The sequence below is a fragment of the Callithrix jacchus genome, chromosome 6 (assembly GCF_049354715.1).
Source record: "Callithrix jacchus isolate 240 chromosome 6, calJac240_pri, whole genome shotgun sequence".
NCBI lineage: Eukaryota > Metazoa > Chordata > Mammalia > Primates > Cebidae > Callithrix > Callithrix jacchus.
The window spans coordinates 160295711-160322235 of NC_133507.1; the positions used below are offsets into that span (position 1 = coordinate 160295711).

At 49.3% G+C, this 26525-nt stretch overlaps 1 protein-coding gene across 3 annotated transcripts; it reads right to left on the minus strand.

Annotated features, from left to right (window-relative positions):
• Positions 1-1702: 1702 nt before the first annotated feature.
• LOC144576840 (uncharacterized) lies at positions 1703-25591 on the minus strand. 3 transcript variants are annotated; one of them, XR_013519427.1, is made up of 5 exons: positions 25231-25591; positions 21584-21871; positions 19619-19814; positions 7188-7268; positions 1703-4354 (listed from the first exon to the last, which is right to left on the minus strand). XR_013519427.1 is itself a non-coding variant. In XM_078329194.1 (4 exons), the coding sequence occupies exons 1-4, from the start codon at positions 25263-25265 to the stop codon at positions 2034-2036; spliced, it is 507 nt and encodes a 168-aa protein (XP_078185320.1). In that variant the 5' UTR covers positions 25266-25591; the 3' UTR covers positions 1703-2033. The 3 variants fall into 3 exon arrangements, 2 of the variants coding, with proteins under 2 accessions (XP_078185320.1, XP_078185321.1); XM_078329194.1 differs by lacking the exon at positions 21584-21871 and having other exon boundaries at positions 1703-2228; XM_078329195.1 differs by lacking the exon at positions 21584-21871.
• Between the last annotated feature and the right edge of the window lie 934 nt (positions 25592-26525).

The following is a 26525-nucleotide window of genomic DNA, read 5'->3' on the forward strand; positions in this document are numbered from 1 at the left end:
GGGTCTTCTAATTTAACCCTTTCCTCTGCCACATCCACCTAAAGCCAGAACCCATCTCTGCGGAGCTCCTGCAGCGGCGCTCATGTGGTCTTCTAGAGGATTCACAGAGGTCACCTGTGTCACAGCCGGGGACAGCTCCCTCCCACCCAAGAAAGCTCAAAGACAAAACCCGCGCCAGGTGGGGTCCCTCTGCCCACCCGTGGTGCTGCAGTGCGCAGGCTACACCCTGGCTGGCAGAGCCCCGAGGCTTCCGGCAGCCCTCAGTGTGCGGAGAGAGGGGGTCCAGCCCGTCCCAGGCCTCCGGGACAGCTCTACTGGGATGCTCAGGGCCATGCACCGTCACACCCTGGCACACTGGCTCCCAAGCTCCCCTCTCCATCATTCGTCCAGCTCCCAACCTGCCCCTTCCCAGTAGAATAGAGGCACTAGCAATGTCCTTGCTGCCCCCTCCTCCCTCCAAGGCAAGTGCCCTCCCTGCGGTCCGCCCCGCTGCTTCTCCCACCCCCGTCAGCCCCCCACCCCGCATCCCCCCATCCTCGGGCGGCCTGTTTCTCCTCTCTGCATCCTGGCTTCCTTTCAGATCCACAGCAACGAGGGGACGTGTGGGGAGGGGCCGGCTAAAACCCAGGCTTGCCCACAGAACGGTGGGACCCCTGCCGCGGTGGCGGGAGACAGGTGCAAGTCCCCAGCCCTGGGGTAGGCGCCTCAGCCTCTGTGCTGGGCCACCTGCTCCTCCCCTGGTCTAAGCCCCTGGCCGCACCTGCCCTGCACATCCAGCAGCCCCTAGGTGCAAATGCAGGTACTGGGACCCTCTCTGTGACCCAGGACATGCTCAAGTCACCTTCTTCCTGGCGCGCGCGCACACACACACACACACTCACACGCACCTAAATTCAAAACTATCCCAGGCCGTTTGGGGAGCAAGGCTTGCTCTCCCCCGGGGCTGTGTCCTTGCACGAGGGCTCCAAGCTCCGGACGAGCGAGTGGGGTCAGGCAGGGACTGAGGCACGGCAGGGCGGGGCTCCAGGCAGGCCCGGGGTAGGCGTATGGGGCGACCACAGAGCCCCAGGACAGACAGTTCGTGTCGGTGTTCCCTGGAGACCCCAGCTGGATGCCTGTGCCGCTGCACAGCCACGTTTGTCTCTTCAGGTGGAAACGGCCAATCTGACACTTCCCAGTCACACCCCAGCACACCCCAGCCCCTGCACCCATGCAGGTGGGCGCCGCCCTGGGAAACCCTGTCTCCTTCCCTGGCAGCATCACCTGCCATCTGCACTGGCACCTGCTGCTGCTCTCCAGGCACACGGGGAGACGCTCACTTGTGAGCGCAGAAGGATCTGGAGGACCAGGAGGGGGGAGGCAGGGCCGTTTTCTGCGGCATCAGAGGCCTGCACCTCCTGCATCACACCCTGGTAGAGACAGCCCTCGATTTTAGAGCCAGCAACGCCTGAGTCACTGTGAAAGGCTCTGCCCGGTTCCTGAGGAGACCCTCCCTCTTCTGCTGGTTCAGGCACCAGATCCGAGGGCAGGCAGGGACCAGAGCGTCCGACTCCTGGGACACCTCATGACCCGGAGAAAGGAGCATAAATGTGGCCTGACAAGAAGGCCCTTCTCACCCCCAGCACCCTCCCCTCTGCAAGCATCCCCAGCGAGGGGACAGGCAGGGCAAGCTGCCGACAGGATTTGAGAACAAAACACAATATGAGGCTTATTTCTTAGCATGTTGAGTGGAGAGAGGGTCAAAACAAATCAAAAACCGAACTAAATGGGTTTCACACTGGAGGAGGAAGCAGCTTTCTAAGCGCCAAGGAGAGTCTAATTAGAGACTTCGACTAGAGTTCTGCAAATGAATTATTTACAATTCTTCAGAGGAAAATGATTATAATAATAACCTTTACAATGCCGAAATTAAGCTTATTATGCTCTTTTCGTCTGCCCCAGAAATTCTCTGAGGTCTGTCATCAGGCGAGATGCAGGGAGCAAGCCCTGCCTCCGGCTCCGGGCAGCGCCTGGGGCCAGCCTCGGGCCCTGGCTCAGCCCAGAGTCAGGCATGTGGCGAGCCGGGCGTTTGAAAGGGAAAGCCAGCAAGCGTCTTTCTGCCCTTTGTTTCTCTCTCGTGACTTGAGGATGCTCTCGGTCAGGCTTGAGGAGTTGTAGAGGTGCCGAGAAGAAATCCCAGCATCTGCTCCTAGGGCGGGAGGGCCCGGAACTGCTGAATTTAAAATAAACTGTGAACGGAATGAGAAGAGGCAGAAGTGCTATAAAAACTTGACTCCAACCAGGAGATTCATCATGGCCTTCTTGGCACGTGTGGCTCATGTTGGAGATTAAGGGTCAGTCTGTTTAGAAATCAGCATATCCCAGGGGCTAAGCGGCTGATGCTGGTCCTCACAGATCCCCCCACAGGGGTGCAAAGGGTAAATGCTACACCTCATCATCCCTCTTCAGACCCTTCATGGCTGTCCTTCGATTTTATTAACTTTCTCCTCCACGTGGGCCAGGCCTCCACCCAGCGCTTTCCTGCCTCAGCTCCCCCAGGGCACAGCTGCAGCTGGGCTGACTACAGGTTCTCCGGCACTGCGGTGGCCACGTCTGGTCACTGCACCCAAGCCCGCATCCCAACTCCACACCACACCTGTCGTGGGTGAATGGTGGCCCCACAAAAGATACACCTGCGAATGTTTCATTATTTGGAGCAACGACCTTTACGATGTGACTACGTGAAGGATGTCCAGATGAGATGATCCCGGGTGATCTGGGAAGATCCTAAGCAGCCAGTGACAGATGTCCTCCTAAGAGGCAAGGAGAAGACACGGGAAGAGGAAAGGGCCATGCTGGTGCGGAGACGGAGGCAGAGTGGAGGAGAGGTTGGAGCCACCAGAGGGTGGAAGACACAAGAATATTCTCCACGAGACCCTTTGGGGAAGCACAGCCCTGACACACCTTCATTTGGGACCTCTGGCCCCCAGAGCTGAAGAGAGTAAGTTCCTGTTGCTGAAGGCACCCAGGTCATGGTCCTTTGTGGCAGCCCCAGTCCCATAAGCCTTCCCCAGTGATCCATCTCCATCTGTCTCTGCCACCGCCCTCCCTCCCTGAGAAGACGGTGGTGGGTGGCCATGCCCTGTCCCACCTGCTCATTCACACAAGCCTCATCCTTGGCCCATCTGGAAACTGGCACCTGCTTGAGCAGGACCCTGGCAGCAAGTGCTGGAATCCGACTGCACTCAGTGTCAGCCAGAGCATCCTGGTAGGCTTGAGGACCCAGCAGGGACAGGGAGGCCCAAAACAGGAGGCGCAGGGCCCTCTTGCCAGCTGCAGCCAGAAAAACGCAGGAGGGCCTGTGATGAGCTCTAGCTAGGTTGGGTGTGCAGCCACGTTTCATCCCTGGGGCAATCTCTGGGACAAAACGGATGGCTCAGTCTTGGACAGGGTTGTGCAGGCAGCTCTGGGCTACCAAGCAGGAGGGAGCAGCGAAGACATGGAGGTAGGTTGTGCTAGTGAGGACTCTCCAGAGTGCAGAACCAACAGAATGTATGTCAGGGAGCTCAACAGGGAGAACTGGCTCATAGGATTACAAGGCAAAGCCCCACAATGGGCTGTCTGCAGACTTGGAAAAGAGGGAAGCCAGTGATGTTGCTCAGCCTAAGTCTGAAAGTCTCAAAGCCAGGAAAGCTGATGGTACAACCCTCAGCCTGCGGTCAAAGGCCCAAGAGCCCCCGGGAGGCTACTGGTGCAAGTCCCAGAGTCCAAAGGCTGGAGAACCTGGAGTCTGATGTCCAGAGGCAGGAGGAGAAGACGCAAGCAGCAGATGTGGGAAAAGAATGCAGACTCAGTAAGTGCGTGTCCCCCTCTTCCGCCTGCTTTGTACCAGGAAGCCAATTGGATGGTGCTCACCCACACTGAGGGTGGGTCTTCCCCTCCCAGTCCACCGACTAGAATGTCAGTCCCAGCTGGCAGTGCCCTCACAGATACCCCCGGGAACAATGCCTCCCTCAGATCTGGGCATTCTTCAATCCAGTCAAGTCCACACTGACTATTAACCATCATGCAGATGAAAAAGAACCAAACCCTGTAAAATATTCGAAGAGATTTATTTCGAGCCAAATGTGAGGACCATGACCCATCACTCAGCCACAGAAGGTCCTGAGAACGTGTGTCCAAGGTGGTTGGTTTGCAACGTGGTTGTGTGTGTTTTAGGGAGACAGAAGACATCACTAATGTATGTGAGGTGTGCATGGTCCAGTCCAGAAAGTCAGAACCACGTGGAGTGAAGCGGTGGCTTACAGATCATAAGCGGATTCAAAGATTTTCTGATTGACGATTGGTTAAAAAGGTTAAGTTATCATCCAGGGAGCTGGAATCAATAGAAAGGAAAGTCTGGGTTAAGATAGGGGTGGTGGAGACCAAGGTTTTTATTATATAGATGAAGTCTCTAAGGTGGCCGCCCTTACAGGCAATAGAGGCCTTTAGAAGGTTTTCAATTCTCAGTTAATCTCTTTAGGAGCAGAAAACAAAGACCTGAGAAAAGAAGAGGATTCTTCCATCACAAGAGAGACAGCTTTGCAGGGCCATTTCAAAATACGTAAAATAAACACATTTTGGGGCCGGGCATGGTGGCTCAAGCCTGTAATCCCAGCACTTTGGGAGGCCGAGGCGGGTGGATCACGAGGTCAAGAGATCGAGACCATCCTGGTCAACAAGGTGAAACCCCGTCTCCACTAAAAATACAAAAAATTAGCTGGGCATGGTGGCGCGTGCCTGTAATCCCAGCTACTCGGGAGGCTGAGGCAGGAGAATTGCCTGAACCCGGGAGGCGGAGGTTGCGGTGAACCGAGATCGCGCCATTGCACTCCAGCCTGGGTAACAAGAGTGAAACTCTGTCTCAAAAAAATAAATAAATAAATACATTTTGGGATAAAATACTTTGATATTTCTCCAGAACCTGCTGTCATGTGATGCTATGCTAAAGCCAGGTTGGAATTTGATAACTTTTTTTTTTGTATATATCTGCCCTTTTTTTGGAGACAGAGTCTCATTCTGTTGCTCAGGCTGGAGTGCAGTGGTGCGATCTCAGCTCACTGCAACCTCTGTCTCCCAGACTCAAGCAGTTCTCCTGCCTCAGCCCCCCAAGTAGCTGGGACTACAGGCGAGTGCCACCACACCTGGTGAATTTTTTGTATGTTTAGTAGGGATGGGGTTTCACCACATTGGCCAGGTGGGTCTTGAATTCCTGACCTCAGGTGATCCACCTGCCTAGGCCTCCCAAACTGCTGGGATTACAGGTATGAGCCCAGCAAGAGTCTGCTTTGTCAGTCTTAAGATGTGTGTTTTAAGGTTAATGCTGGTCAGCTGTGCCTGAACTCTCAAGGGCAAAGGCATCATGAGTCATGTCTGACCCCTTCTTGGCCATTGTGGCCTCAATTAAGTTTTTAGGTTTCTTTAGAATCCCCTTAACTGCGAAGGGGGCCAATTCAACCAGCTGCAGAGCTCGGGGTTTGATCTGTGGTTCACATGGAGAACCTGCAAGTCAGCGGCTCCCTGGGGTGTGTCCACCTGCAGGCACCGGCCTCAGTCCAGTCCTCCTCCCTCTTCCCTGCCTTTTTCCTGTCTCACCCCGTGGAGTTACCACCACACAGCAAACTCCTCCAAGCCCCCAGCCATCAGCCCTCCACTGACCTCACCCTTGGTCTTCCCCAGCTCCATTCACCTGGATGGGACCCAGGGTTAACCTCGCTTGGATCAGACTAAACCATTTTTCTGTCTCCTCCTCCTCCACACTCGCTCTTCCTCTTCAGCAAAGGTGTCGGACACTCTGACTTTTGGGGGTTGAGTTTCTCCGGCTTCCCCCATTCCACCTGTCTTCCTTGGTTTGTCTCCACTGCCTGAGAGGGAAGGACACACCCACCTCCTCCTCCTCCATCATTTCCTCAACCTGCTCTTGCTAGACTTCAACCTCTTTCCATTTCTCTTTGCAACCATGTTCCCTTGTGGGGCTGGTTGACAGCGTGTGTGTCAGAGAAACCTGGCGGGGAGTTTAGGTTGGCCTGCCCAGAAGCCATGAGAGGTAACCGGGAGGTGATCAGCGTGAAGGGTGGAAGACCCTGCAGCAATTTGGACAGAGTGTATGGCGATGCCCAGAGAGAACGTGTTCCCTACGAAACGGTATTTGTTTATAGGATGGCCAAGACTACGTGAAGCTTATAAACCCACGTGGAGAGGGATTGGTAGGAAGCAGGAAAACACTGAAGGAAGGGCTTTCCATTCTTAATGCCTATTCTTGTTACAATGCTCTTTGCACAAAAAGAAATACAAGGTTTAGCTCGCCTGCCGCCTGGCTGTCATTCTGTGGCTGGGGGCATTGTTCTCTCACATATCAGCACTGAGCAGCTTGGCATTGGTGGGTTGCTTTGTTTTATTTTTTCGTAAATACTAACCTTAGGCTTGTCAGAAGATAACCCAGAAAACTGGCACTAATGCCCAAAACCGTAATGGCAGGAAGAGTGTGGAATCCGCAGCTGCAACTGGCCCCCTCTCTGCAGGGAAGGAGGACAGGATGCCTCCGTTACTGTAGCCCTCTGCATGGAGATAAGTGCCAAGCAGCCGCCACTTTTGGCATCAAATCTTTGAAGCATTTTCTTAGAAGTCTTTTTTTTAATGGATTACCCACTTCTCCGACCCCTTGAGAACCACGCTGAACAGTGTTGTTTTCTCTACAAACTCAAGGTCGTCACTGTGAACACAGTGCTCTCCTGAGCTGAGGTGGGCTGCAGGGAGGATCGATGGGTGGGGGTCGCAGGAAACGTCAGAGACTATGCCTCAAAACCAGAGCTTTGTAAGTGCTTCTTTTTTCTGAAACAGTGCAGCCAAGGGCTGATGTTCACTGAAGCTGGGTGTTAGGCACACAGAGGTTTCTGGCAATCTCTACTTTTATGTAAGTAGAGGATGGAAATTATATGTGGAAATTTCCCCCGTAGAATCTTGAAAATTGTTTCTCTGGTTTTGTACAGTTTTTTCCTGCCTTCTAAGAAAAATCCTGGTATTGGGTTGGACACATGACATTCCCTGCTGTTTCCAGCATGCCCACCTCTAACCTGCTGCTTCTCATCAACGAGGGTCCTACAGTCTAGCAGCTCCTAAGCTCCTAAGGTCCCAAGCTCTGCCTGAAGGAAGGGTGGGACGCTTCTTACCACAGATGCTTGGCTATGTCTGCTCCCACGGCATTTCCTAGTTCCAGATGGGTGAAGTGTTCTTAAATTCCCTTCTTCACCCTAGAAGGGAGGGGAAGAAGAGAGAGTAAAGTCAGCAGGGACCTAAATGTCCTAGAAAAAAAAAATGCATGTGGCTATGGGTGGAGAAAGGCTTTTAGTTATGGCTGAAAACCCAGATGCGAGGCATTCATTTTAAAGTGAAAGTGGGGAGACTGGGAAGATGGCACTGTAGGACCAACTCAGGATTGCAGCTCCCAGTGAATCTGCAGAGGGTGAGTGGACGCCACATTTACATACAGATCTTTGTTGCCTAAAGACCAGGAGATTCCCAGGTGTAAGAGCCCCACAGGGCACCAGCGTGGCAGTTTGGGCTGGCGCGGCTGTTTGGGCCAGTGCAGCTGTTTGGTCTGAGGCTGCAGCGCAGAGACACTCTGTACAAAATACACTGGTTTGGTGGCCCTGTTAACCTGGCAATTGGAGATTTCGGGAGGCAGATTAGCACATTCATCTGATTAAATGGGACTTAAACAGAAAGCCAGGCCAGGAGATTCCCAGGCAGCAACGTGGTTTGAGCTGGTGCAGTGGGTCACTGCATGGGAAATCACACAGATCCCAGCGCCCTTGCAGCAGGTGACCGGAACACCTGGGAGAAAGTCAACCATTCAACTTAAAAAAAAGGGGGGGGGCTCTGAGCCAGGGAGACAGGTGATTAGGTTTGGCAGGTCCCACCCTCACAAAAACAAAACAGCAATTGGAAACACTCGGGGTTGAGAGTTTCACGGCAAGCACAGCTGAACCCAGGACAGTGCAGCTCGGTGAGGGAGGGGCGCCCACCATTACCGAGGCACTCCACCCCTACGGAGGTCCTCTGCCATTGCTGACGCAGCCTGCCATTGCCGAGGCAACCCGCCATAACAGAGAGAGTCCACCACTACAGAGGCGGGCCACCATCGCCACTGCAGTTCTAATCACACCCATATAAACAGGACTACAGAGAATTACACATGGCAGCAGGCCAGAGCCCACGGCAGCTCATCATAGCCACTACAGGCAGGCAGTGACTAGATTGCCTCCTTGGTAGGCAGGAAAGTGCAACAGATACTCATAAATAAAGCCCTAACTCCCCGGGACAGAGCACCTGAGGAAAAAAGAAAGGGGCTTTATGAGTTCTGCTGCAGCAGACTTAAACGTACCTGCCTAGCAGCTCTGAATGAACAACGGAGCTCACAGCTCAGCACTTGAGCTCCTATAAAGTACAGTCCATCTCCTCAAGCAGCTCCCTGACCCCTGTATATCCAAAAAGTCACCTCATAAACTGATCAGACTGACATTTGGTGGGCATCATTCAGGGACAAAGACAGCAGAAGAAGAATCTGGTAGCAACCCTCACAGTTCTGCAGCTGCTACAGGAGTTCCCCAGGCAAGCAGGGGCTGGAGTGGACCTCAGCAGTCCTACAGCAGTGGGGCCAGACTGTTAGAAGGAAAAGTAAGAAACAGAAATACTTCATCATCAACAATCTGAACGTCCACTCAGAGACCCAATTGGAAAATCAGCAACTACTCAGACGACAGGTGGATAAATCCACAAAGATGGGAAGAAACCAGCAGAAAAAGGAGGAGAACACCTGAAACCAGAACACCTCACCTCCTACAAAGGACCAAAACTCCTCACCAGCAAGGGAACAAAGCTGGATGGAGAATGAGTGTGATGAAATGACAGAATCAGACTTCAGAAGGTGGGTAATGAGAATTACCCAATATTCAAGAATTAGTTCCATGAGCTAAAAGAACATGTTCTAAATCAATGCAAAGAAACTAAGAACCTTGAAAAAAGATTTGAGGAAATGATACCAAGAATGGACAACTTAGAGAGGAATATGAGTGAATTGAAGGAGCTGAAAAACACAACACGAGAACTTTGTAAAGCATGCGCAAGTTTCAACAGCCAAATTGACCAAGCAGAAGAAAGGATATCAGAAGTTGAAGATCAACTCAATGAAATAAAACAAGAAGCCAGAAATTAGAGAAAAAAGTGCAAAAAGGAATGAACAAAGTCACCAAGAAATGTGGGACTATGTGAAGAGACCTAATCTACATTTGATAGGTGTACCTGAATGTGACGAAGAGAATGAATCCAAGCTGGAAAACACTCTTCAGGATATTATCCAGGAAAATTTCCCCAACCTAGCAAGGCAGGCCAATATTCAAGTCCAGGAAATACAGAGAACACCACAAAGATATTCCGCAACAAGAGCAACCCCAAGGCACATAATCGTCAGATTCACCAGGGTTGAAATGAAGGAGAAAATGCTAAGGGCAGCCAGAGAGAAAGGTCGGGTCACCCACAAAGGGAAGTCCATCAGACTCACAGCAGATCTCTCAGCAGAAACCCTACAAGCCAGAAGAGAGTGGAGGCCAATATTCAACATCCTTAAAGAAAAGAACTTTCAACCCAGAATTTCATATCCAGGCAAACTGAGCTTCATAAGTGAAGAAAAAATAAAATCAAAATGGCAGGATCAAATTCACACATAACAATATTAACCCTAAATGTAAATGGACTAAATGCACCAATCAAAAGACACAGACTGGCAAATTGGATAAAAATCCAAAATCCATCAGTGTGCTGTATCCAGGAAACCCATCTCACAGGCAAGGATACACAAAGGCTCAAAATGGAAGGATGGAGGAAGATTTACCAAGCAAATGGAGAGCAAAAAAAAAGCAGGAGTTGCAATTCTCATCTCTGATAAAATAGACTTTAAAGCAACAAAGATCAAAAGAGACAAAGAAGGACATTACATAATGGTAAAAGGATTGATACAACAAGAAGAGCTAACGATCCTAAACATATATGGACCCAATGCAGGAGCACCCAGATATATAAGGCAAGTTCTTAATGAATTACAAAGAGACTTAGACTTCCACACAATAATAGTGGGAGATTTTAACACTCCACTGTCAATATTAGACAGATCAACCAGACAGAAAATTAACAAGGATATCCAGGACTTGAACTCAGACCGGGAACAAGCAAACCTGACAGACATTTACAGAACTCTCCACCCCAAATCCACAGAATATACATTCTTCTCAGCACCACATCACACCTACTCTAAAATTGACCACATAATTGGAAGTAAAGCACTCCTCAGCAAATGCAAAACAACTGAAATCATAACAAACAGTCTCTCAGACCATAGTGCAATCAAGTTAGAACTCAGAATTCAGAAACTAAGAACCACACAGCTTCATGGAAACTGAACAACTGGCTCTTGAATGTTGACTGGATAAACAATGAAATGAAGGCAGAAATAAAGAAGTTCTTCAAAACCAACGAGAATGAAGATAAAACATACCAGAATCTTTGAGACACATTTAAAGCAGTCTCTAGAAGAAAATATATAGCAATAAGTGCCCACATGAGAATAGTGGAGATATCCAAAATTGACACCCTATCATCAAAATTGAAAGAGCTAGAGGAGCAAGATCAAAAAAACTCAAAACCTAGCAGAAGACAAGAAATAACTAAGATCAGAGCAGAACTGAAGGTGATAGAGACACAAAAAACCCTTCAAAAAAATCAGTAAATCCAGGAGCTGGTTTTTTGAAAAGATCAACAAAATAGACAGACCACTAGCCAGACTGATAAAAAAAGAAAAGAGAGAATAACCAAATAGATGCAATAAAAAAGATAAAGGGGAAATCACCACAGATTCCACAGAAATTCAAACCATCATCAGAGAATATTACAAACAACTCTGTGCACACAAACTAGTAAACCTGGAAGAAATGGATAAATTCCTGGACACTTGCATCCTCCCAAGCCTAAACCAGGAGGAAGCCGAAACCATGAATAGACCAATAACAAGGTCAGAAGTCAAGGTAGCAATTAAGAGCCTACCACACAAAAAAAGCCCAGGTCCAGGTGGGTTCACAGCCGAATTCTACCAGACACAGAAAGAGGAGCTGGTACCATTCCTTCTGAAACTATTCCAAATAATCCAAAAAGAGGGAATCCTTCCCAAATCATTTTATGAGACCAACATCATCCTGATACCAAAACCCGGCAGAGGCTCAACAAGAAAAGAAAACTTCAGGCCAATATCCATGATGAACATAGATGCAAAAATCTTCAATAAAATACTGGCAAGCCGATTGCAACAGCATATCAAAAAGCTTATCCATCATGATCAAGTAGGATTCATCCCGGGGATGCAAGGCTGGTTCAACATATGCAAGTCTATAAATGTAATTCGCCACATACACAGAACCAAAAACAAAAACCACATGATTATCTCAATTGATGCAGATAAGGCCTTTGACAAAATTCAACAGCGCTTTATGCTAAAAACCCTTGATAAACTCGGTATTGATGGAACATATCTCAAAATAATAAAAGCTATTTACAACAAACCAACAGCCAATATCATACTGAATGGACAAAAACTGGAAGCATTCCCTTTGAAAACTGGCACTAGACAAGGATGCCCTCTCTCACCACTCCTATTCAATATAGTACTGGAAGTTCTAGCCAGAGCAATCAGGCAAGAAAAAGAAATAAAGGGTATTCAAATAGGAAAGGTGGAAGCCAAATTGTCTCTATTTGCAGACGACATGATAGTATACCTAGAAGACCCCATTGCCTCTGCCCAAAAACTCCTGAAACTGATAAGCAACTTCAGCAAAGTCTCAGGATACAAAATCAATGTGAAAAAATCACAAGCATTCCTCTACACCAATAACAGACTTAAAGAAAGCCAAATCAAGAACGAACTGCCATTCACTATTGCTACAAAGAGAATAAAATACCTAGGAATACAACTAACAAGGAACGTAAGGGACCTCTTCAAGGAAAACTACAAACCACTGCTCAAGGAAATGAGAGAGGACACAAACAGATGGAGAAACATTCCATGTCCATGGTTAGGAAGAATCAATATCGTGAAAATGGCCATACTGCCCAAAGTAATTTACAGACTCAACACTATCTCCATCAAGCTACCATTGACTTTCTTCACAGAACTGGAAAAAACCACCATGAACTTCATATGGAACCAAAAGAGAGCCCGCATAGCCAAGTCAATTCTAAGCAAAAAGAACACAGTGGGAGGCATTACACTACCGGACTTCAAACTATACTACAAGGCTACAGTAATCAAAACAGCATGGTACTGGTACCAAAACAGAGATATAGACCAATGGAACAAAACAGAGGCATCGGAGGCAACACAACATATCTACAACCATACAATCTTTGATAAACCTGACAAAAACAAGCAATGGGGAAAGGATTCCCTGTTTAATAAATGGTGTTGGGAAAACTGGCTAGCCATGTGCAGAAAGCAGAAACTGGACCCCTTCCTGACACCTTACACTAAAATTAACTCCAGATGGATTAAAGACTTAAACATAAGACCTGGCGCCATAAAAACCCCAGAAGAAAATCTAGGCAAAACCGGAAAAAATTTTCTGCAGTTTACCCATCTGACAAAGGGCTGATATCCAGAATTTACAAAGAGCTAAAACAGATTTACAAGAAAAAAACAAGCCCATTCAAAAATGGGCAAAGGATATAAACAGACACTTTACAAAAGAAGACATACATGAGGCCAATAAACATATGAAAAAATGCTCATCATCACTGTCATTAGAGAGATGCAAATCAAAACCACACTGAGATACCATCTCACGCCAGTTAGAATGGCGATCATTAAAAAATCTGGAGACAACAGATGCTGGAGAGGATGTGGAGAAATGGGAACACTTTTACACTGCTGGTGGGAGTGTAAATTAGTTCAAACATTGTGGAAGACAGTGCAGCGACTCCTCAAGGACCTAGAAATAGAAATTCCATTTGACCCAGCAATCCCATTACTGGGTATATATCCAAAGGACTATAAATCATTCTACTGTAAGGACACATGCACATGAATGTTCATTGCAGCACTGTTTACAATAGCAAAGACCTGGAACCAACCCAAATGCCCATCGATGATAGACTGGACTGGGAAAATGTGGCACATATACACCATGGAATATTATGCAGCAATCAAAAACGATGAGTTCGTGTCCTTTGTAGGGACATGGATGAACCTGGAAACCATCATTCTCAGCAAACTGACACAAGAACAGAAAATGAAATACCGCATATTCTCACTCATAGGCGGTGATGAACAGTGAGAACACATGGACACAGGGAAGGGAGCACTACACACTGGGGTCTATTGGGGGGAATGGGGAGGGACAGCGGGTGGGGAGCTGGGGAGGGATAGCATGGGGTGAAATGCCAAATGTGGGTGAAGGGGAGGAAGGCAGCAAAACACACTGCCACGTGTGTACCTATGCAACTATCTTGCATGTTCTGCACATGTACCCCAAAACCTAAAATGCAATTTAAAAAAACCCAGATGCAATTAAACAAGAGTTACAAAGACAAATGGCAACTGGAGGGAGAATGTGTACAACATACATCAAAGGTTATGGACCAATATCCCTGATATATAAAGAACATGTAGAAACACACAGGGGAAGAGATACACAAATCTAGTGGGAAAATGGGCAAAGGCATAAATAGATCATTTAAGATAGAATAAATGGCTCTAAGTCATATTAAAAGGTAATCACCTTATACAGAAGAAGCAGGATTTAAAGAAAAAAGAAATGTTCGCCTTTGCTCACGGTTGAATACATAATCATTAAAAGGAGAGCAGTTATCATTTCTCATCCATTGGATTGGCAGAAGAAAGTGTCCAAAGCTTGGCAATACATCTCCTGGTGAGGCTGTGGGGTAATATATTCATATGCTGTTACTGGGGATGCAAAACGCAGTATCCTTCCAAAGGAGAGTTTGGCAGCATCTCACAGCAGTGTATCCCCACTTACCCTTTGACTCAGCAATTTTTTCCCTGGGAATTTACTCCAAAGATATGCCCCACTATGAAAAATACCTGTATATAAAGTTATCCAGCCTGGCATCTTGGCTCATGCCTGCAATCTCAGCACTTTGGAAAGCTGAAGCGGGTGGATCACTTGAGGTCAGGAGCTAGAGTCCCATCTATCCTAAAAAAACACAAAAACTAGCCAGGCATGGTGGTGGGTGCCTGTCATCCCAGCTACTCAGGAGGCTGAGGTGGGAGAATTGCCTGAACCCAGGAGGTGGAAGTTGCAGTGAGCAGAGATCATGCCGCTGCACTCCAGCCTGGGTGACAGAGTGAGACTCCATCTCAAATAAACAAATAAATAAAGTGATTCAATACAGCAGGAATTTTTTAATAATTAAAAAATATTGAGTGCCCACACACAGGAAATGTGCTGAATTAATGGTGGCACAGAGTGGGGTACCACGCAGCCGTGGAAAGAAAAAGATTGTTGTGAACTCACATGGCATGTAAGACACCACATTAAGTGATACAAGCAAAGTGCACAGAGGCACATATGCAATGTTAATTATTGTTTAAGGAAAGAAGGGATATAAGTGCATATACTTATTCCTACAAAAAGAAACCAAAATAAACCAGAAACTAAACAGATTTCCTATTCAAGGGCAGGAATGGCATGGGTGGGATAGGAGAAGATTGGTACTTCTCTGAGTCTATCCTAGCTCTTCTGTATAGTTTTTAACTCTTGGAACCAAGTTAATGTTTTCCATATTCAAAAAAATTAAGTCAACAAGTGTAGAAAGTTAAAAGTTCCTCTTCAACGTTTCCCTTCTTGTTAAAGAATAGATAATAAATGTCAGAAATAATAGTTTTTTTTAAGACTTTCTTCAAAGCCTTCTTGCTTTTTGCTTGTAATTCTTTGTTAAGCCCTACCCTATGTAGCCATTAGATAAAAAAAGGAATAGGTGCATCCTATGTCCTTGTACTTTTACCAAGATGTTCATGCTGGACATGCTCACAGGTATGTCCCAGCTCGCAGCCTATGCCCCTTCCTTATATCAGAATGTTATTACTCTTCTAAGTCCTTTGACAAGCAACGTCCTCTTTTCCTTTGTTCTCCACTGCCTTTACCTATTTTGGAAAGTTTTAAGTTGTTAGCCAATCGGGTTTAGCCCAGACTGTGAGGTCCAGCTGAACCCAACTGAGGCAGGACACAGCAATGAAGACCTGATGAGTATGGAATAAATATTCCTGCCTTTCCTGTGTTCAGTGTGCTCCCACGGCAGGATTGCTGAGGGGTAGCACCCTTGCTGCAGACAGCAAAAGTGCCTTACTGAGAAAACTTTTTGTCTGAATGCTGATTTTTCCTTATGGTGCCTAGGAATGAGCATTCTGTCTCTAACAAATGGTGGCCTGTATGGGGGCCCATTTCCCTGTGGGGGTGGTCTCTGATTCTCTCTTGTGAGGAGGCATGACCTGAAGAAATGTCCTCTCAGGGGAACTGAGGGCTCCCCCGAACCCCAACATCACAGCATCTCTTTCTTCTTTCCTTCAACTTGAGGAACTCCCTGTGCCTACTTGGATGAATATGGTGGAAGTGATTTGGGGCCAGCCTCAGGAACATGCCTTCTCTGGCCCAGCAGCTTTCACTCCCTCTCTTGAAGCCTTGAGCTTCTGTATAAGAAGTCCAGGCTCCTCTGCTGAAAAGGGAGCCAAGGAGAGGGCACTGAGGCCCCAAAGTGTGATGAAGCCATCTCTGACTTCCATGCAGGCCGAGCCCTTGCCTGACTTCACACTATCTGCTGTACCCACATGAGATGCCCCAAACAAGAACCATCCAGCTGAGCACAGTCAACCACAAAACTGTGAGGACAAGGAAATGTTTTCACACCTCTAAGTGTTGGCTGATATGTTATAAGGCAACAGACGATCGGAACAGTAACCACACAGAAGGGGAAGAAAACATTGAAGTAACATTTGAGGATAACCTCAGTCTAGAGAGAAAAGTATCTTTTTGCTGGGCATAAACCTTGAATGTTACTCAGTACGGTTATTTTTGAAACTATTCTGTGTGTGCACTCTGATTGCGTAAATGAGTAGGAAAAGGAGAGACAAATATGGAACAATGGAAGGCAAGTCAGGACTCTTCAGCATTAGGCCAGTCTGAGAACGGTCAGGATGATCTCACAGCCAGGATACCCACATAAATATGAATGCCTCACACAAAACTTGAAAATGTTTGTGTGTGATATTCATATTTATAGCGGTTTCCTGGCTGTGTCCACGGAAAGGGCTCTGAAACAGTGACACCCGTCAACAGCGAACACACTAGTGGCCAGACATGGTCCCTAAATCCCATTCTTCACTAAGAAAGCAGAGTTACTTGGAGAAGCCATTGAGTCCAGGACCGAAGCACACAAGGGAGGCCTGGAATGTCTTGTTTCTGCCACAAAGTTAACAAATGCTCAAAGTATGATAGAAGCATGTGAAAAGGAAGGGGCTCGCACTGGCCAAACCAAAGGCAATTTGAGCATCAAGATGAATTGTAAGACCAATGGGCTAGAATGCATTAAATTTCTTAAAAAGAGAGGGGGGCCATGTGTCCATATTAATTTTAGAAAGGAACAGAAGAGAAGGAAATGTCTTCCACTATAAGTAGAATATCAACTAATCCATGTGGAAGGAATGGTAAGAGTTAGAAAATAATAAATTTTGCAACCAATACAGTAATAAATGATTCACACAACAGAGGCTAACACGAGTGAGTCAAAGTGTATTAGGAGACAGTTTGTCTCCACAGTTTAAAGTACCCCTCACAGATGAGTTAACATCTACTAGGGGAAAAATTACGTTGACAGTGGAGGACTCTGCAACAGCACTGTGACCAGTGGTCAAACTCACATCTCCAGCCAGGGGACAAAGTGACTTTGTGTGCCTCCTATGGTACATGGAGAAGAACACATCAGTTGTTCTGTGTCCTTGCCAAAAATGCAACCATAAGTCAAATCACAAGGAAACCATGAGACAATCCCAAATGGAGGGGCATTGTACCAAACAAGGAGACTGTACTCTTCAAAAATGTCATGAAATGGAAAGGACACACAATATTCACCGCAGCCGAAAGGCTGAAGCAACCCAAGTGTCCATTGACGGACAAATGGATAAAATCTGGTGTACACCCACAATGCTGTATTTTTCAGCCTTAAAAAGGAAAGAAACTCTGACATACGCCACAACACGGATGAACCCTGAGGACATTATAGGAGTAATATAAGCCAATCACAAAAGAGTGTATGATTCCATTTTAATGAGGTACCTAGAGCTGCCAAAGTCGTAGAGACAGAAAGTGCAGTGGTGGTTGCCAGAGGCTGGGAGAGGAGAAATGGGGAGTTAGTTCCTGACGGGTATGGAGGTTCAGTTTGGGAAGATGAGAAAGTTCTGGAGATGGAAGGAGGTGATGGTTTCTTGGTTGCTTGGCAATGTGAACAGACATGACTAACACTGCTGGAATGTACATGGTTAAGATGGCAAATGTTAAATTATGTGTTTTCACCACCACGAAAGAAAATTCTTAGCAAGTCAAAAGGAAGCTCAAGAAGATTACCAGACGTGACAGACAAAAGCATTGTGCAATCCTGGATTGGCGGCTGCAGGTGGGGATGCTACTGAGGACGTCATCAGGACAGTGGGCGAGCTTGGGTTATGAGCTGCATTTTTGACAAGAGTATTTTATCAGTGTTTCATTTCCTGAATTTCACAACTTCACCGTGCCGTGCTGGAGAATGCAGTGTTTTCAGGAGTTGAGTCCTGAACTTTTAGAGCTTAAAGGTGATGAAGTCTGTGACTTACTTTTGTATGTTCTAGCAAATAGTAGTAAGTGTGTATACATATATTCACAGAACACAAACATGGCACAAATGGTAACGATTGGTGAAGCTAAATGAATAGTAATACCTTGTTTGCTGTATTTTTCTTGCAAATTTTGTATAGGTTTGGAATTTTTTCAAATAAAAAGTTGAAGCAAAAAAACAAATCAAAAAAGAAAGAGGGGGTAAAAGGGAGGAGGGAGAGAGGGTGGAAAATGGGGCACCTCTGGGAAGCACCTCTTCTGTGCTGTGCTGGGTGGGAGCACCTCCTCTGCTTTGTGCTGGGGTGGGAACATCTCCTCTGTGCTGTGCTGGGAGCACCTCCTCTGTGCTGTGTTGGGTGGGAGCACCTCCTCTGTGGTGTGCTGGGTGGGAGTATCTCCTCTGTGCTGTGCTGGGTGGGAGCATCTCCTCTGTGCTGTGCTGGGTGGGAGCACCTCCTCTGCTCTGTGCTGGGGTGGGAGCACCTCCTCTGCTCTGTGCTGGGGTGGGAGCACCTCCTCTGTGCTGTGTTGGGTGGGAGCACTTCCTCTGTGGTGTGCTGGGTGGGAGTATCTCCTCTGTGCTGTGCTGGGTGGGAGTATCTCCTCTGTGCTGTGCTGGGTGGGAGCATCTCCTCTGTGCTGTGCTGGGTGGGAGCACCTCTTCTGCTCTGTGCTGTGTTGGGTGGGAGCACCTCCTCTGTGCTGTGCTGGGTGGGAGCACCTCCTCTGTGCTGTGCTGGATGGGAGCACCTCCTCTGTGCTGTGCTGGGTGGGAGCATCTCCTCTGTGCTGTGCTGGGTGGGAGCACCTCTTCTGTGCTGTGCTGGGTGGGAGCACCTCCTCTGCTCTGTGCTGGGGTGGGAGCACCTCCTCTGCTCTGTGCTGTGCTGGGTGGGAGCACCTCCTCTGCTCTGTGCTGGGGTGGGAGCACCTCCTCTGTGCTGTGCTGGGTGGGAGCACCTCCTCTGCTCTGTGCTGTGCTGGGTGGGAGCACCTCCTCTGTGCTGTGCTGGGTGGGTCTTTCTCAGCTCTGCCCAGCTGGAGGCTGAGGTGTCCAGAACCCAGGCCCTGTATCTGCCTGGTCTTGCCCAGCTTTCCAGCCACTGGGAGGCCAGGTAGCTGAGTTGGGAGAGAGGTTACACCAGCCTCAGAGCAAGTGCCCGGGCCTCAGCTCCTTCCATCCCTGATGAACACAGGTGTGTCCATCTGGAACTTCGTGTCCTTGAACTCCAGGACTCCTCAGCCACCAGGGAGGACCGGAAGCTCTGAGTCTGGTTTCCGCAGGAGTTGGCCCAAGGTGGAGACATCTGACCACTGGTGATGAAGCCAGATCCACTCCCTCCATCCCACCAGGCCAGGCAAGGGAGAGCCAGAGAGGGCATCTGAGTGAAAGGCAGGGCCCCTTCACAATATGGCCCCTGGTTCCCCCATCTCTGGGGTCCGGAGAGGCTGGGGGCAGCCTGGAGCAGAGCCTAGGGCCGCAGGAGGAGCAACTTCAGCCGCCCTCTCCTTGGGGCTCTGGTCAAACCCCAGCCTCTGCAAGAGGCAAGACCCAGATTTGCCCAGGGCGCCTGTGGAGGGTGGGCTTCTCAGGCCTGTGCATCCCCAGAGAGGGGCAGGGGGCCCCCTTCCATGGGGAAGGGAGTGTCCAGCGTGTCATTTTCCCTAGAACACCTCACCTCTGGGAGAGCTGTCACTGGCTTCGATCCAGCTTGCTCGCCTGGGACTGTGTCCCCTTCACCATCTTGGGCAGGCTGAGCGTGGGCTTGGCCGTGCCGTCGGACAAGCCAAGCCTGTGGGCTCCTGGCTGCCTGGCCTCCACCTCGGCCCACCTTCACACACAGCTCAGCACGAGCTTGTTCTGGACACCAGTTCCTTTAAAAAGAGGAAAAGGGGAAAATATAAGCTAAAAATGCAAAATGACAAAGTGCTGGCCTTCAGCTTGTATGGCCACTGGTGGAAACTGTGCCAGCCTCCCGTGCCAGCGGCTCCCCGCCACCCCGCACCACAGTCACTTCGTCGCATTCTTAGAGCTTTGGAACGGCCTGCTTGACCTTTCCATGACCTAAAATTAACACTCAGAAAGCCTGAAAGCTCCTTAAAATTTGACCTTTTCCCTCCGTCTCGGAAACCTTAGTCTGTCTCCCTGCCAAGGACTGGGGATTAGACCTGGAGCAGATCAAGGACCGGCTTTCCCAGAGAGGCCCCGGTGCCCACCCTCTCGCCCCTCTGGGTGATAAAGGGTGATGGGAAGGCCCACCCCTCTCCCCACTCGGGGCCCTTCCTGCTCCCTGATGACACCAAAAAGGTGAAAACTTTGAATCCCACCCTGGACACAAGTGTTGCTCTTGGCTCCAGAACGGCATAGTAAGAGTAATTAACAGAGGACCAGAGACCTAGGAAAACAGCACGGGGTTTCATGAGGCTGTGGGGACTCTTTTCGAGAGGCTGTGGCACCCCACCCTGCTCGCTCTCCAGCACAAGGACAGCGGCTCCCGAGAACAGACAGCAAGGCCACGCACCTTTATGCCAGAGAGACGTGGCATTCCCTAAACGCCGAGTCATTCAACAGCAAGGCCTCTCTCCAAGGCAGGACAGACCCAAGGGCAGGAACCAGCCTCCCTCTGTGCGGTGCAGGGGACCACAGGGGTCTGGGTCACCTTCCTGTCAACGGCACCAGGTCTAGACCCAGCTGTTGGGAGGTGAGGTAGACCCAGCAGTCCCGGGGGTCTTCCCCCAAAAAACATCAGTCCCTTTGTTCATCTACAGATTCCCCAGCAATGGCAGCATTTTGGAGTCCCCCTAAAGCCTCATAAGATTTATGCTTTTAGCTAGTTATTTCAACATTATAGATGATTCACATTTAAATAGTAGACTCCTCCTCACTCCATCATCCCTCTCCCTCCCTTCTTCCTTCCTTCCCTCCCTCCCTCTCTTCCCTCCCTGCCTCCTTCCTTCCTCCCCTTTCTTTCTCTTTCACTTTCTCCTCCTTTCCTCCCTCCCTCCTTCCTTCCTTCCTTTTTTCCTTCTTTCCTTCTTTCTCTCTTTCCCTCCCTCCCTCCCTTCCTTCTTCTGTCTTTTCATCTTTCTTTCTTTCTCTTTCTTTCATTTGTTCATTCCCTTTTCTTTTCTTTCTGAGAATCTCACCCTGTCACCCAGGCTGGGCATGATCTCAGCTCACTATAGCCTGGACCCTCTAGGCTCAAGTGATCCTCCTACCTGCCACTATACCTGGCTATTATTTTTTTTAGTGATGGGGTCTTGTTATGTTGTCCAGGCTGGACTCGAACCCCTTGGCTCAAGTGATCCTCCTGCCTTGGCCTCCCAAAGCACTGGGGTTACAGGTGTGAGCAGCCACGCCTGGCTATACACCTTTTGAATGTTCCTGCTCACATTTGGTGAGGAAGAAGCCTCTATCTGAGGTTTGTCACTGTTTTCTGAGAAGCACATGGGGTGTGGAAGGAGGGGCCCTGGGAAGAAAGAATGTCACCGTTTCACAGCCACACACAGGAAAGGTGGGTGAACCTGGGCAACTCTCTGGAACCACCTAAGCCTCCAGTTCAAATAGTCAGCCCCGTAGGACTGGCGTCTGCTTGGTGCGTGCACACATATGAGCTCATCAGGTAGGCGGGGGAGATACTCACATTCCAAGAAAATAGAGCTTGGAGAGTGTCAATCTCGTCAAGGTCACAGGCTGAACACTGGTCGGGCCCGGAATAGAGATCGAGTGCTCCACCGGCAAGCCCTGGGCTTCCAGAAATCGTACGCACCTCAAATACAGCCATGAAATGGAGAATAAAGTTTAAAGTCCCGCTGAGCAGCAATAAAAATATCTGCTGGAGAGGCGGCCGCACCCAAGGTCCCGAGGGTTGCGTTAAATGTGATGTTAAGGTCATGAGCGCGACACACTTGTCCGTCGGATCGGTCCTGTTCTGAGGAGCAGAGAGGTACTCAAGTTGCTGGGGTTGATGAGGTCAGGGCTGGAGAGAGGCAGGAAGCCGGGAGAAACGACGCCAGCTCACAGCAGGCCTTTCGAAGGGCGGGAATGTTACCCAGGACACACTTATCTGTCACTGCTCAGCCATGAAGTCTGTCACTGACTCTCAGGACTCTACTTCCAGGCCCCGGCCAGGACAGCTGGACCCTTCCCTTCCCTCCAGTCTCAGCTCGGCTGTCCCCCTGCACCCCTGGCTTCTCCTTAGCGTCCCCACGCTGGACTCCCCAGCTCCCATCGCCCTGTCCTGAGCCGCTTTAGACTGTGCTTGTGGAGCATAGCTTTCCTGCCAGGCCACGTCGGAGGCCACCGGGCAGTCTGCTGGAGTGGCCTGGTGTCAGTTTCCTGCCCCGGTCCGTCCAGTTGGCTGTGGCCAGCACAACTCAAGGACAGAGGTAGCCTCTTCAGAAGGCAGAGTGGGGCTGCGGTAGGAACAGGGACAAAAGCAATGGATGCCAAGTTCCCCCAGGAGTCTCTTATTTTTTGAGGCAGGGTCTCACTCTGTCACCCAGGCTGGAGAACGGAGTGGCACACTTGAGACTTACTGCACCCTGGACCTCCGAGGCTCAAGCAATTCTCCTGTCTCCTTCTCCTAAATAGCTGGGACCACAAGCATGAAAAATAAAAACTTTTTTTTTGTAGAGATGCGGTCTCACCATGTTGCCCAGGCTGGTCTTGAACTCCTGAGTTCAAGCAATCCTCCTGCCTTGGCCTTCCAAAGTGCTGGGGTTGCAGGGGTGAGCTGCTGAGCCTGCCCACTCCAGATAATCCTTCTTGTCTCCTCCATCTTGTCCCAGTGACCTTCAGCATCAGCAGAAGGAACAGGCGTCAGTCCGTTCAGGCCGCTGTAACAAAATGCCATGAACTGGGCGGCTTCTTAACGGTCAGATCTGTCTCTCACCATCTCGGAGGCTGGGAAGTCCAAGGGCAGGCAGAGCTGGTGTCTGATGAGAGCTACTTGGTGGTTCACAGACGGTGGCCTCTAGCTGTGCCCTCACTCAGTGGAAGGGGTGAGGAAGTTCTCTGGGGTGTCTTTAGTAAGAGGCACTGATCCCATTTATGAGGTTTCTGCCCCCATGACCTCACCACCTCCTAAAGGCCCCTCCTGCTGATGCCATCACGCTGAGGCGAGGATTTCAACCTGTCAGTTTTGGAGGGACACAGATGTTCAGCGCATAGCAACTAGAAATTGCAGACAGCCACCCAAGGTGTGCGTCCGCATCAGCAAAAAAACTTACTTGTGCATAACTGTTTGTTTCTTACATACACGCAAGCTTACGGCGATGGCCTGGCCTGTTTGTCACAGCGTGATGTTTCTGACAGTGGGGCAGGCTGTCGCTGTTTGCAGTGACTTGCGTTCCCTTCCCTGAGGTGAGAAGATCCAGCCCTCCCCGAGGAGCTCAGAAGGGCTTCTCCAGCCAGAGACGTGTGGGCCAAATGGTGTGTTGTGCTTCCTGTTGGAAGCACTGAGAGCCAGCCTGTGGTTCTGGAAGTCTCCCTGCCCTCTCTAGGTGAGCCGGGCAATGTCCCAGGTGGAGTCGCTCCTGTCCAGGGCGTTAGGGAGCAGAGCCCCGGCCCACAGGCGGTGGAGTGAGAAGTCACCTTGTGGTTGTCAGCCCTGAGAATCAGGTATCATTCCCGCCGCATGACCTAGCCCAGCCACTCCTTAGAACCTGTGAAGGCTTTTTGCCATAAATGTAACTTGATTTTTTTTATTGACACATCCTCTTCCTTTTATCTGCATTTGCTGTGTGTTCCTGTTTTTCATCCTTCAACAAAAAAGAAAAAAAAAAACCTGCAGGGTGAGGTGGCTCACACCTATAATTCCAGCACTTTGGGAGGCTGAGCTGTGTGGATCACCTGAGTGAGGAGTTCAAGACCAGTCTGGCCAACATGGTGAAACCCCGTCTCTACTAAAAATACAAAAATTAGCCAGGCATGGTGGCGGGCAACTGTAATCCCAGCTACTCGGGGGGCTGAGGCAGGAGAATCGCTTGAACCTGCGAGGCATAAGCTGCAGTGAGCCGAGATCACACCACTGACTCTGGCCTGGGTGACGGACCGAGACTGTCTCAGAAAAACAAAGCAAAACCGAAGTCTCTGCACGTGTTTCACGTGTGTCTTTGCATGAAGCCTGTGGCTGGATTTGGGGGATAAAGGGTTAACCCTGTAGTCTCCAGTTGTTTTTACATGAGTTTCATCTCTTTACAGTTATGTTAATACTAAACTCATTAAAATTGTTTCTATTATTGGATGTGGTATTTCATTTACCATGATTTTCCTTTGCTTTCTTTTACGTTTTCTGCCTTTTCTAAGCATGAAAACATTTTTAGATTTTTCTTTTCCCCGCAAGATGCTTTGGCGGCTGTAGATTTTTATTACTATTCTTGGAAGTGGCTGTCCTTCATTTTCAGTCTATATTCAGAACTGTGGATTTTTTCTAATGAAGTCTCAGGTATCTACATCCTTATTCTGAACAAGGAATGCTATTTCCTGTGTCTCCCCCTGTCTATGTTATTGTTTATAAATGCACAAAGGCCAATAGCATTCCTACAGCGAGTCGGCACTTCACGGGCATATTGACCAGCTGTTCACTGAGATGGGATTTATCTTTAGTGGACCTGCTCACAGTGGCTTCCAGCCTGAGGGTTGCATCTTTCCTGGGCTTGGGACCCTTCTTGGCGTTGTCTGTTCAATATCATTTCTGCACCTGCTGCTCCTCTTTCCCTGACCTCCTCCAGGACGGGCCAGTTGCCCAGGTGACTCTGCTGGTCTCTCGCCTGCTCTTTTAAATCTCAGTTGCTGTGTGATGTGCTCTTGGAGAATTCCTTATGTCCGTCTTTGAATTCACCCAAGATCTCTCTGCCTGCATTTGCTGAGGATTTTATTGCATTTGCTGACTTCCCTTGTATTTCAATGAGCATCTTTTCACTTTCAGGTTTATTAATTCGATATTTTCCATTTCCATCAGTTCTGATCTTTTTCATTTCTGCCAAGTTTTGTGTATAGCTAATTACTCTCTGTAAGCTATTTTTCGTTGTTTCCCTTTAAGATGCTAAAAAACTTACTTTGAGGTCATTTTCCAACTGCTCTTGTTCTTTCTCTGCCCTGTGTCTCTGCAACCTCCTCCTCCTCTCCCTGTCCAACTCCCTCTCACACACACTCAAACCTGCCTGCCCAGAGGGTTTGCACTGGCCTCTGCGCAGCCTCGAGGGACGCCCTCTGTGAACCAGGTTTCACGTCCCACGGAGCATCGGATAAATCACAAATAGAGTAATGGCAATGCTGGTGCCTTACCTGGGTCCTGGACAGGAGGCTGCTTCCTCCCACATCCTGGTTCTCGAATCTGGAAGCTGAAGTCCGGGAAGCACTCAGCCGGAATTTTCTTCTGTTCCCTCTCTGGGGTGGGGGTCTCTCTGTGCAGTCAGCGGCCTCTGCTCCCCACCCCGGGAGCTGTGCCAGCACTTCCCCCACCTGGGTTCCGAGACCGGAAGCTCCATCTCAGACCCCACCCACGGGTTTTGTTCTGTCTGTTTTTGGTGTCTGCGATGCTTGGCTTGTTTTGTTGAAATGTTTTATCTAATGAATATTCGGAGCAAAGAAGAGGCCTCAGACCATGAACTTGGAGGGCCGTGCTGTCCAGAAATCCGGAAGTTTCATTTCTTTGTTTACTTAAATCAGCTTAAACCCAACTGGGAGCCCCACCCTGTGGGGCTGGCAGAAAATGCAACTCTCTTCCCTCCTAGAGTTGCTCCAGGATCCAGAAGCTTCCATGGTGCCCAGAAGAGCTGCAGGGCTGGGAGCTGTCACCACCGCCTCCTGGGCGGCCACTCCATGCCTGCACGTCCTGCTGCCCTAAGCTGGCGGCTGTTCCTGAGCCCTGCCTGGTGCCTGGGGATCCTGGCCAGGCATGAGCGCCTCGGGGCATGATGTGGGCCGCCGGGTGTGCTCCACCCTCCCGGGCTGTGCCTTGGAGCTGTGCTTGGACCTCAGGCCCTTGGGGACACCAGCCTCCTCCTCTTCCCAGCCTCAGTGAATCTCACCCTCTCCCTCCCACTTGCCTCCTGGGTTTGGGTTTTTATGAAATGGCTTTAGGTTTTTACAAAAGACAGAAAGAGCCTTTGGCTTTGAGCTGCTTTGGCTTTCTGCCTGGAAAAAAAACCCGAGGCAAAAAAATTACAAAGAGCTGGGTGATCTGCTTGAAATCGGATGAGGGAGAGAAATAGGAAAAGCAAAACAAAGATTAATATCTCCATCCACCCCCTCAAAATGTATTCCATCACACATCCCATTAGGAGCTGGCGAATGAATGGGCTGCCATGCTGAGAAGGGCCAGTTCTTGGGGGAAACAGCCAGCAGTCACCACATCCAGAAGCCAGGGATGTGGGGGTATCTGAGGCAGGGTCTACGGCCCAGCTGGTCGGGCAGAGCCAGAAGGATCACGTCCCAGCCTCCGCTCCGAGTGGCCCTTCGGCGTCGACCTCCCTGAGTTACCAGCAAAATGCCAACGTCCTTTTCAAAACTTGTATTCTCTGAAGCACACTGGGAGAGCACGTGTCTGTGGTTCAGAATGCTTACCATCTGGAGCATTT